This window comes from Cupressus sempervirens, chromosome 11 (genome assembly GCF_028749045.1).
Source record: "Cupressus sempervirens isolate cs-2001-9-10 chromosome 11, ASM2874904v1, whole genome shotgun sequence".
In the NCBI taxonomy this organism is placed as follows: Eukaryota; Viridiplantae; Streptophyta; class Pinopsida; order Cupressales; family Cupressaceae; genus Cupressus; species Cupressus sempervirens.
In genome coordinates this window covers 167,175,928-167,187,978 of record NC_143128.1, presented here as the reverse complement: position 1 = coordinate 167,187,978, position 12,051 = coordinate 167,175,928, and the positions used below count along the sequence as shown (strand labels likewise).

Genomic DNA, 12,051 nt, shown 5'->3' with positions numbered 1-12,051 from the left:
AGTCCACTCTTCTCACCAACACTTAAGTCTTCTACTAAAATTCACTCATCAACAATATAATCACATCTAAAAGCTTTCTCTTTTATCTTTGCATCCACTCACTTGTGCATTTCTGATCACCCTTTCTCTCTATGAATCCCTTCACCTATAAACTCACATACACATTGGCTAATCTTATCTTGGCTTGACATGACATAATAGATAGGATAGGTGCAACAAATATTTGGTTCTAGTCCTCCTTAAATAGGTAATATTTTCTTTACCATTTTCTACACCCACAATAGATCTTAGGGTTCACAATTAGATTCAACTCAATTCAATGTATCTATTCATCTTCTTGATCATCCTCTAGAAAATTCTTTAGAATCCTTCTTTTAGGTATTTACCTAATGACCGCCTTGAATTTAATGATCTAACTCATCAATCTTATCTTCAACACATTTTACATCTCCCAAGAAATCAACTAAGTCAACTTGATCTTATGGTTTCTTTGAAGTTGATCTTCTACTATCACTTTACAATCACTAGAAATACCTGGTCACTATTAAAGCTTTGTGGCTTAACATCAACTAACTCACTCGATCAATGGTAATGCTTAGTCAACACTAGATTTTATGGACACTAACTATGGCTCGGTTGACACTAACATTGCTAGGAACTCTTTAGTATTATACTCTTTTGCTCAACATAGCTTAGTTTCTTGACATGAAAAAAATATTTTTCTTTATGAAAGTCTATCTAATCAAATGTCCATTGCAACTTCCTTTTCATAACTTCAACCTTTCCTCTAGGTACTATAGTTATGAGAAACTTGTCAAATCCTTTTCATCAATCAAATAGATATGACATTTAGATTAGGTAGAAATATGTCTCATCCATAGATTTGACATCAATGACAATTTTTTTTTTTTCCAATTGTAAGTTTCTAAAAATCTCCCTCTTTGGGTTTGATGGAAATATCTCAAATATCTAAAATACTAACAATAACTTAGTTACCATACAATCCAAAAGATTTCACTTCCATTCAAACTTTCAAACTCCATTTGTTAGTTTTCTCTCTTCAATGATTCTCTCCCTCTAAGGTTTATCTTTCTTCTTTCAGTAATCTTATGAGTTCTTAGTAATCTCTCCCTCTTTCATCTCTAAGCTTCTTAGTAATCTCTCCCTCTTTGACAACAATGAAAAATACATGTAGCCTTTTCAACTTCAAACTCTTCATATATCTAAATTATGTAGGTTTTTCATGTTAGGCTAATATTTGACATCTGTCCATGACTGATCTTTGATGTTGTACTAAAGTATTCTACCTTAGGCATGTCCCAAAGTAGAGTTGTATTGCATCACCATGTAGAATTTTCTATGTAGCACATGTGATGCAATGCACCTTGACTTCTTAATTAGCATTAGTTAGAAATAACCCCTAATTTACTTCTAAGATATTCATGAGAATATTTGGGTAATGAATTTTTGAAAATGTCATTAATTGGTTCCTTTGTATTTGTGATTCTAGCTTTACTTCTTTGTCTTGAACTAACTCTCTCAAGTAGTGATACTTGATAGAAATGTGCTTGGTCTTAGTCTGCATCACTAGATTCTTTGAAATATTAATAGCAGTTGCATTATTACAATAGATAACTAATGAATCTATAATTTCTTCTTGCATACCTGAACAGTTCACTACAACTACCACATATTCAGCTTTAGCTATTGATTGGGAAATACAATTCTATTTCTTGCTTGTCCATGACAGAAATCTCTTTCCTAAAAAGAATGCACCTTCACTAGTACTTTTCCTGTCATCAATGTTTCCTTCCCGATCTGAGTTAGTAAAAACCTTCAGTTCAAATCTATCACTTCTCTTGTAGTATAATCCATAGTCTTTTATACCTTTTAGATATCTTATTATCCTTTTTATAGCTGTCATGTGGTTCTCTTTAGGATTTTATGAAAATATAGAAACTATCCCAACTACCAATACAATATCTGGTCTATTCACTAGTAAATTTAGCCCTAAATTTTGATGAGAAAAGGTCAAAATTGTGACTAGAGTTAGTCGAATAGATGACTAAACCTATCGTCAATCTTTTTCAGTCATTTTTTTGTCACAATAATTATGCATCAAAATGTCAACTTCAAAAAGGTTGACTTACCAACGTGAGTTTCGTTGATTTCCTTAGTCCATCCTAAACTCTTATTTCCTCATTTACATCCATCACTGGTCAAAATTTCAACTTACATCCCTTGAATTTTTTGAAGATAAAGTCAAATGTTCGATGGAAAAAAGGACCAACCATCATCAAAATTGCGACCAAGATCCCTCTCAACTGTCATCAAAATCACAACCAAGACCCCTTAATTTTCTATGATGGTACCATACATTCAATGGCAACGGGAAGACATGTTGGTCAAAATTAAGACCAACAATTAGTAGAAATTTAGATGGGCTGTTCCAAATATTGCAAAAACTTTTCTCTCATAGGAGCCTTCTAAACTGCACAAAATTGGATTCTAAAGCATAATTTCTCGATGCATGAGACTCAGGGTATCATGCACATTTCTACCTCCACACCATTGTTTCATTCATATCACATGATTTATTTCATACAAAACAACGGGAAGGAGGAAAAATGTGCACAATATCCCGAGTCTCCACTAAGCAATTATGCTTTAGAATCAAATTTTGTGTAGTTTAAAATGCTCCTATTAGAGAAAAGCCTTTGCAATAATTGGCACAACCTGTCTAAATTTTGGTTCTTGAGACACCATTTCTTGTGAAGAGTGCAGGGACAAATAAAATTAAGAAAGAATTATTTATCAGGAATGAAAGCCAATAACACTAACTAATCTCTATTTTTCAAACAGATAAATGTGACAAAAAAACTTACAGTCCCAATCACATCATCATAAGAGCGCATATATAAATATAACCCCTTATTTGGCTTCTTGTTGATCAATTCCTTAGCAAGAGCATCTAGGACATAATATTAAAATGTAATCAATCATTGAGCCTATTTCTAGCAATTGAACTGTACTATAGAAACAAAAATTGTCTTAAAATTGAGACCTCACTAGTTGTATTTCTTTTGCATTCGTAATGGCTTCACAAAAGTTGAAAGCTTACCATTTATCAAGAACACAAAACACACTCATAGTTTAGCTGCATCAATAAAAGTATAGTTATTTGAATGTTCAAAAAATGTGAAACTTCCACTTAATAGGTAGAAAAGCCATATCCTCAGTATACATCATCTTTGATGGAATGTTCATAAGTGAATGATTTTCTCTAAAAGCTCAAACTTATGCACAAAGAAGCACCATGCTCTTGAAGATATATATATATATATATATATATATATATATATATATATATATATATATATAACACTACATGAATAATCAAAGGATACATTTTGAGTTAAATCATAAATTACTTGGGGATTTGTTTATCCATACATAACATAACTTTTACCTCCCTGGGCCAACTTACCAATTCATGCCTGAAGCTAAATATTTAGAAGGTGCAATATGATGGCATGGCCTCAAGCTCTCTGCATCAAATACTCTAACAACACCATCACAATAGCCTACAACTACGAGAAGGCTATCACATGAATATACCACACTTGAAATGGGAGCATATAGAGAATCATGAGGTGTGCACTACAATACAAACAAATATGATATCAGTTTACACTCATATAGAGAAGGTAGCTTATATCATTATCACTTACTAAATTGCTGACAAAGACTTGCATAATGCAAATGGTTAAACTTAGAAGCATCATAAATAGCAAGCTGGCTCTTGTGAATAACCAACAAGTAAACTTGATCATTATGGAACTGTACTCTTGTATCCCCAATTGGTGGTGATGATCTTCCTATCTACACTTGTAAAATTTTTGAATTTCACTTCTCCCATCTATCAATGCTCCAGAAACAAATCTGCTAGAACATTGGCCAAACATTTAGTAATTTGAATCTATAAACATGTGAATGTACAAAATGAGAGGGCAATGGATATACAAAATGAAGACAAATCTAGGCATTGGCCCCAGAAGATACCAATACATTCAAAGTGTGTGAAAATACCAAGCCTATAATTTTCTTTTGGTGGCGTTTAAGCTTCATTTTTACCTGGTTAATTTAAAAAAGTTTTGAAAAGACTCAAGTTAGAATGTCATCATATTGAATGACCTCAAATACTCTTCCTATAAAATAAACACCAAAACAAAACAAATAGAATGAGGACAGTTCAATTTGATCGGGTATAACATTTTTGCATCGACTTTGCAATTCATATTTTAGAATCTATAATCTAGACATTGAATTAGTGAAAAAGAGAATTGCCATGATGTATCATTTAGTATAGTGAGCTTGAAAAGAAACAAAAAGTCATGCTAGACCATAAATATAATTTTGAAGATACCTACAATCAAGTCTACAAGCTTTCCAATTTAAGATACAAATCAAGACTTTTTCATATGAGTATGGTCAAGTTTATAATGGATCAGAAAAGATAATGAGCTAGAAAAGAGAAAAGTTATGGTGATAGATAAAGCTATGATTTCTAATTTTGAGTTTACAAAAATACACAATCAACTCAAAAAATGAAAATTCAGAGCGAATAAAGATTTTGTTTATAATTAGTTTACTTAGTGTACACTATTTTTCTCAGAATTTAATGAATTTTGAAGATTTTGATATGACTTTATAAATCTCTTTTACATCAATATTTATGAGTTAAGACATTATGGAAATGGCACATACTCCATTATCTATCATGATCAAGATAAGAAGTTAGAGAACACGAAAGTTGTGATCATAGATCATAGAACATGATCTAAAATATTGATAGGAAAAAATGATAAAAATAACTGAATTTGAAAACAAATTAGATAGTCTTACTCTCTTGGTCTATAGTAAATTTTTTCAAAGAGTTCAAACACCCATCAATATAATGAATTAAAAAAAAAATCTTGACGATGGATTGTAAGAACATGTTTCATACTCTATAATGCATTATTGAAACAATGATCTAGAAAAGACAAGGTGATAATATTAGAACTCAATTATAAGAAAAGTAACATTAAAACTCAATTATTAAGTAGAAAATATATGCTTGTCAACAATAGTTCCATTTTTAAACACATTGACACAACAATGGCATTCCCTTTATAGTCTTAGATGATTTAACAAGAGAAATGGCTACTTTCTTTTGCAGGAGCATTAGGTAAATGAAATTAAATCCCATTAAATTGAGTTAGTGGACATAAAGTGTTATAATGACAGGAAAGTGTAATTACCAGTATGTAGAATGAAAATCCAACAATAAGGCAACTGATACTCATTCCTCTTGCAGTAATCTGAAGAAATTTTTCTTTATTATTGTTCAAATTAATACACAGTAAATGTCCTTATAATAGTCTATATTCAAGACCTAACTCATACCATTAGAAGCGATCTCCTACTAGATTTGTCCATTAAAAATGCACCTAGTGCTGTCATTAGCACCTGCCAAGTACCACTTTCCAATTAATAAGTAAGACAAACGTGTTTGATCATTGAGAGGAACTAAATAAGATATTATTATCTAGAATTGACCATTGTTGGCACCTGAACTATAGCAATTGCAACTGATGTTGTCCAACCTGAAGAATAGCCTACAACGAAGTCCAAATTAATTATATTACATTAAAGTCCAAAATTCTTTTGACCTCTTATGAATTCCTTTTGCCTGTAGTTTCGAGTTGATATTACCTTTTATGATCTTTTTGTTTCTTTACTGTATGGTTTTGAACCCTATCCCACTTTATCTATTCAGAACAATTATATTACATCTAAATAAAAAAAGAACACATTTATATCAGAAGAAATGAAAGAGAAACATCTAATATCCTTATGTAGCTTCTCACCAGTAGCCTCAAAGATTGCATAGGCATAAAATATAACACCATTGATTCCATCGATTTATTGGCATACCACTAGGCCAACACCAACTTGATATAGAAAATACAATTGTTAAGTTTTAAAGGATGACTAGATAAATAATTAAGATTCAAAAAACAAAATTTCATCAAGTACAATACATATTATGAAGTTGTAAATGATGAATGGATTATTGGAAGGAACTATAGATGAGTAGATAAATTATGGAGAACCAACAAATCATTGAGTATATTGCTTACAATGACAATAGTAGCATAGTTTCAGTGAAACAAATCAAGTATTTTGGTCTTGGGAAGATTTTCCAACTCCTCTATATATTCTTGTATAATATATTCAATAGATTGATAACCTAATATCAGCACAATCAACTATTTTTTTTAACGTCTTCATTGGAACTAATTAGCTCAAAAATTTTACTCAAATTTTAGCTTAAATTGAAATTGGAAGCTGATCTAGTTGATACTGGTGAAAGAAAAATATGTATATTTCTAGAACAAACAAATATATGCACCAAGATTTTAGGTTCTTCATATGACAAATCACATTGGCTTCCCCTAAGAGCTTGTAATGCTTCTTTAAAATGTTTATTACAACTAACCTTTGCCTAAATGCATTGACAACAAATGTATTAGAAAGAGCACCACATTTCAAACATGTAGGGTTTTTTAAATAAGATATTAAACAGTTCTTAGATGGTCATTTTAAAACATCTCACATTAATATGAAAATTGAGTGTGGAAAACAAGACAATTTTGACTATTTAATACTTTTAGTTTAGAAAACAAGTCTTAGTATGTGATGTTTAATCATGAAACATAATAATATTTGATCTTAGCTTCCACATGTATAATCATGGTAGCTGGCATGATTGTCACAACTATTAAGAGGTAAATGCATCTAGTGACAGTTTTGTCTGGATTCTTCTCATGTAGAAAGTTAGGGAATTGATGTTTTTTGAGGTAGGGTCTGATGAAGGTTAGAGCTGGCTTATAGCAAGACCATGCAGGAAGCTCATGGCCATGGCTCCAGAAACATACAACACTATACCCACAATCTTGAACTGGCTACTTGCAGACTTAATGTCTACTTTCTCCATCCTACAAACACAAAAATGTACCAATTTGACCATAAGAGTATAAAAAACCAATCTTCGAAGAAGTAGAAAACATGTGATTAGAGAGTACTACTCACCCAAAATACTCACTTTCTCACCATCTTTCTCACCACCTTGTTCATGAATACTTATCTTTCTCACCATCTTGTTTATGAATACTTATCTCCATACTTAGCATTATTTTGTGTCTAGAGTGTCATCAATGTTTTTAAATGTAGAATGAAATGGTTGTAAGTATGCATTTCTACCACATGCAAATGATTTTAAGATATAGACCCGTGCAATCCAATCTCTCAAGGAATAGACAACACCACTTATCATCATCTTTTCCAAAATAGGATTTGTCATAAAGCGATGTTAGAATAGTTACTAAAATGGTCATAAATTATGTTCTTATAGTAAAGAACACTTTGACTTAAGAAAAAAACTACACAATATTAAAACATGATATTGTGCTTTAAAAACTAAAAAGGTACCTATAACGAAGAACTTCATTTGGAATTGCTAATTGGTTGTCACTATTAACTATAAGCTTATCTTTAAAGTTTGAGCTTCACTTGGTTTTGAGAATAGTTTAATATTCTCTACTAGACAAGGCCAACCACATGAAGGTGGAAGCTCATTTACATCCCCCCCCCACATCACTCTAAATTCCCCATTAACATTTAATAACATTCAATCATCATCCATTCTTGAAATATAACATTCAATCATTATAATCACATGATAAAATTCATTAACACATAAAATTCATTAACACACAACATTCATGAAAACACACAACATTCATGAATAAGTCATTAACACACAACAATCATTTCTTTTTGGCTTTCTTTCTTTTTTTTTTTTCATGAAATTTCTAAGAGGAATACCAATGTCCTCGTCATCTCCCTCCTCTACTAGTTCTAATTGCAATGCATGTCTCCTCCTCATCTCTTGAGGAACATGAGGCTGCTGCACCAAAGGGGGTCTGCTGCAATAATAAGTACTTCATGAGTTAAATTCATAGTATTTTATATTAGTGAATTACGAGTTTTTATTTAAGTAAAAGAACTATAGATCAAAAAATTAATTTAAAAGAACAAAACATAGATTTTCTTTACCTAAATGTGTGACATGAGCTACTTGTTGATCAGTCTAAACATCATCTGACACTCATTTAGCATCACATGATTCTATATTCTCTAAAATATACACAAAAATGTTACACCAAGTTCAATTAAAGATGTTAAATTGTATTAATAATTATATAATTAGTTTTAAATAACAAATGAGAACCTCCATGGATAGTATGATGCACATCAGGGGCTTCATGATGCAGCGTATGATCTGTGTCACAATTAATAGGCTGCATTGCAATGTCATGCATATTATTATCAAAGAGATTGTTGCTCAAGTATTCAATTTCTAATATATTTTTTGGCATATTTACTTGTGCACATGATGCAGAAGACTATTTGGTTGGTGCCATGGAAGCTTGCCATAGGGGTTCAGCCATGACTACATAGCCTTGCTTGAAGGTAATTCTTTTGTGTTCATCTGTGGCCTCTAGATTAAAATCAGTGCTCTGCATTTTTTTATTAATTAAGAAAGTTATTTGCATTTTATAAATAAATTTTCTTTGCAATTCATTTACTACTACTTAAAACTTGTGCTTTGATTTTAGAATATCCCTCAGAGCCAAGTTTGTGTTGCCCAACCTTTTCTAGCTTGACCTTTGTTTCCTTTGATGTGTCTTGCAACCTATAAAAAGTTTGAAATATGTTAGATGATATAGATATAAATATCAGTACTAATTAGTGCATTATTACATTAATGTACTAGTAGTTAATACTATTGCATACCTTCTCGCACTTGTTGGTGTAATTTCTCTTCAATCATCCCCTTTCTCCTTTGCATCCAAAATTAGCTCATTCCATTCCCTCACTAAAATAAATGGAGGATGCTTGTACTTCAAGTTTAGGATGAGACTCTTTCTATATGAGTCCCTCACAACATTAAGATGTTTGCAAGCTTTTTGTAACATTTTCTTATGATCAAAAATATTATTACCAAACTCATGCTCTAAATCTTTGATGAGATGATATTTTAATTTTTTATCTTGAAAGCTCCACCTTTTAAGAAAAAACACAAAATTGTTAGATATAGCTAGTAAAGAAAAGATCCGAATGAAAGGAAAAATGTTGCACCAATTAATGATATGAAAAAAAAATAGTGGGATAAAATTAGTTTACTTATGATGTTCCACCTTGTATGTATGGTGGGCCCAAATATTTGTAGTGTAAGGTCATAAAGCTTCCTATAAAATGTATCATTACTGGCAAAAAATGTCATGGGATAATCAATCCAAAGCTTCTTATGAATAGGTAAATGCATATTACAATATAAAAAATAATTATTTAAAGTACCTAGAATCTTATGACATTTTAAAGGCATCGATTCATCATTGTCAATCAACAATGATGTCTGCATAGCTCTCGTTCTAGAAACATGGGTAGCTCCAGGAAATGATGGTGAATTATCACCAATACATGCACTATGATCTATATCTGCAATAGTAGATGGTGCATCTCCTACCACAAAAAAAAAATCCAGTACGTGATGCACCCAAGATAAAAGTACAAATTATCAACTCATAATTAACACAAAATCAAATATAGCAAAAAAAGAATTTACCAGTTAGACGTCCCCTTGTTGCCAACATTGTAGTTGACAATCTTGTATGGACGTCAGTTGACCTCCTAGGATTCTCTTGCACTTGATGACTTGAACAATACATTGTTAGCAAAGAAATTCTGAAATAATAAAAGTAAGAGTTAACTTAAGAAGTTTTTGAATGTTTGAAATAAAAAGTTCCTTGTAACTTGTCAACTAAAAGATTGTTTTACCAGTGATAGTCGAAGCTCTGCTACTACCGACCTCACTGCATTGTCCTGGCCCAGGTTCTGGATCAATTGCCAAAAAATCCTGTAACAAGAACACATATTAAATATTTTACTTCACAACATGAAATATTATAAAATATAAATCTTTATTGAACTTTTTTTATAACTAAAGATTCATTACTGCTTACTTCATAATGACGAGCTTGCACTCTCAAATCAAATATCCTCTTCATCATCTCCTCAGATGAAATATTTGCTTCATCCAAAATTATCATTATTTCTAAATTAATTTTTTTCTTCAACATTATTGTTACATTGGGAGTTTTTGCAATATCATCATCAGAAGGGGTAGCTAGTGGCTCTGTACTTACTGCAGGTGCTTTTCCCTTATCCTAAACATTAGATTTTGAGAGGAATATCAGTAAAACTATATTAAAAAATCAAAAACCATAAATAAAATAACATAATAATATAATATTTTTTAAATATGTAATTTGTATAATTTCAATAAGTTTTACCCTTGCTAAAGAATGGGTGGGAGTAGCATCCTTGTGGCCTCTATCATCTGTTGGATCCATATCATCCTGTCACAAAGATCAAACATAAAAACCTCAGTTAACTGAAAGCAATAGACAACAAAAAAACACTTATTAAAAAAATGGTATATATTACTTACAACCCTCATGATAGTAACTTTGTTTGTATCTATGCAATTTAAATGGTAATCTATTAGCAGTTCTTCCCCTGCACTTATTGATTTTATTGCACAAACAAAAACTTCATTCACCTCACGCACCTCAAATATGCAATTGGGTTGCTTACTAGTTGAGGAAGGTCATGTACTATTTATAAAACCTACAATATTACTTGTTTCTTTTGGTCTCCCATCAATGTACATAGCAAATCTTTTACTTTGATGCTTTTCTTTCCATTGTATATAATTAGTTGATAGTGCATACCTATGCATACTTTCTTTATATCAAACAATCCACATCCTACCACAACTTAATAGGTATCTTCTTGAGTTTTTTTTGAAATATTTTCAAAATGGAAAATTTGCAGGTCTAATTAGTGGTGCAGGGGAACCAAGATCATCCTATGAAGACACCAAAATATACCATGAAGACCAGAGGAGTGAGTAGGACAAGGATGTATCCAAACAATACAAGTGGACTAGAATTAAAAGCTATAATGGTTTTCATAAGAAAAAAATATAATCAGATGAGTTTATTTTGTAATGTCCTAAAAGGACTGGAAGTCATACTTGTAATGTCCTTAAAGGACCGAGAATTTGTTTGGATTGGACTAATGTTGTCCAAACCTAAGTTATGTTTACAAGAAGTTTAGAATGGGTAGGGGATAGGTCTAGGTATTAAAATAAGGGTTGAATATAAAATTAAAACCATTTTTTAAATTTAAAATTCAAATATTTAAAAACAAATGACTATAAAGATATTTGGAGGGAATTAGTGTTTGGAGTGTCTTTAGGCTTAAACTAAGCCTCCAACTAGTAAGAGTTTGTTGTGATAGTTTGGGGAAGGCTATTAAAGCATAGATGCATCTATTGTACGATAGAGATTTGGCTATATGGATTGATAAAAATAGTGAGCAGTAAAATCCTCATTTTGTTGTTTCATTGATTTGTTGAAATCATCATTTTTTGGATTGAAATATCTATGAATTATCAAGGCTTAATGATTCCATTTTAATCATTGTTGAATGAACTTCACTTCATTTTGAGAATTTTGTATGCCTAGTGCAAGCAAACAAGGGTTGATTCTGTTAGTTACTTGTAACCAGTCCTAAGACCTATTACTTTATGGCCATCCCATGAATTCTACGGGCCCAAAGTTCATGGGATTTTCATTTCTAAAAAGTATAATTTTCTTTTAAACTTTTAATTGTAGAGGAGAATGCAACATTGGTTGACTGTTATGAAACAGTGTAGGTTTCCTAGAAGGAATTCATGGGTATAGAGCAGCAATAGAGTTTTGGTCTAAAGGAGGAACCTATTTTATGGTTTGAACCATCTTAGTATGATCATCTAAAGGAGAAAAAACTATCATTTGTTCTTGGAATTGATTAGATAAAGTGGATTGAGAAACC

At 31.4% G+C, this 12,051-nt stretch overlaps 2 protein-coding genes across 6 annotated transcripts in view; both read right to left on the bottom strand.

Annotated features, from left to right (window-relative positions):
- Positions 1 to 3,474: 3,474 nt before the first annotated feature.
- Positions 3,475 to 6,171, bottom strand: LOC149528706 (sugar transporter ERD6-like 5). 2 transcript variants are annotated; one of them, XM_089810757.1, is made up of 5 exons: positions 5,614 to 6,171; positions 5,449 to 5,511; positions 5,304 to 5,363; positions 4,063 to 4,134; positions 3,475 to 3,942 (listed from the first exon to the last, which is right to left on the bottom strand). In XM_089810757.1, the coding sequence occupies exons 2-5, from the start codon at positions 5,503 to 5,505 to the stop codon at positions 3,907 to 3,909; spliced, it is 225 nt and encodes a 74-aa protein (XP_089666883.1). In that variant the 5' UTR covers positions 5,506 to 5,511; positions 5,614 to 6,171; the 3' UTR covers positions 3,475 to 3,906. The 2 variants fall into 2 exon arrangements, with proteins under 2 accessions (XP_089666883.1, XP_089666884.1); XM_089810758.1 differs by having other exon boundaries at positions 4,090 to 4,134.
- A 1,625-nt stretch (positions 6,172 to 7,796) lies between these two features.
- Positions 7,797 to 12,051, bottom strand: part of LOC149528704 (uncharacterized) — a 167,174-nt gene continuing 162,919 nt past the window's right edge. The window contains exons 8-15 of one of the 4 annotated variants that reach the window (XM_089809065.1): positions 10,464 to 10,529; positions 10,134 to 10,337; positions 9,949 to 10,027; positions 9,737 to 9,855; positions 9,469 to 9,633; positions 9,295 to 9,377; positions 8,905 to 9,174; positions 8,275 to 8,803 (exon numbers count right to left, since the gene is read on the bottom strand). In XM_089809065.1, coding sequence (XP_089665191.1) covers positions 9,842 to 9,855; positions 9,949 to 10,027; positions 10,134 to 10,337; positions 10,464 to 10,529 — 363 coding nt within the window. In that variant the 3' untranslated portion in view covers positions 8,275 to 8,803; positions 8,905 to 9,174; positions 9,295 to 9,377; positions 9,469 to 9,633; positions 9,737 to 9,841. Of the gene's footprint in view, positions 8,034 to 8,274; positions 8,804 to 8,904; positions 9,175 to 9,294; positions 9,634 to 9,736; positions 9,856 to 9,948; positions 10,028 to 10,133; positions 10,338 to 10,463; positions 10,530 to 12,051 lie in introns of those variants that run through there. The other 3 variants (XM_089809063.1, XM_089809064.1, XM_089809061.1) reach the window with 3 other exon arrangements.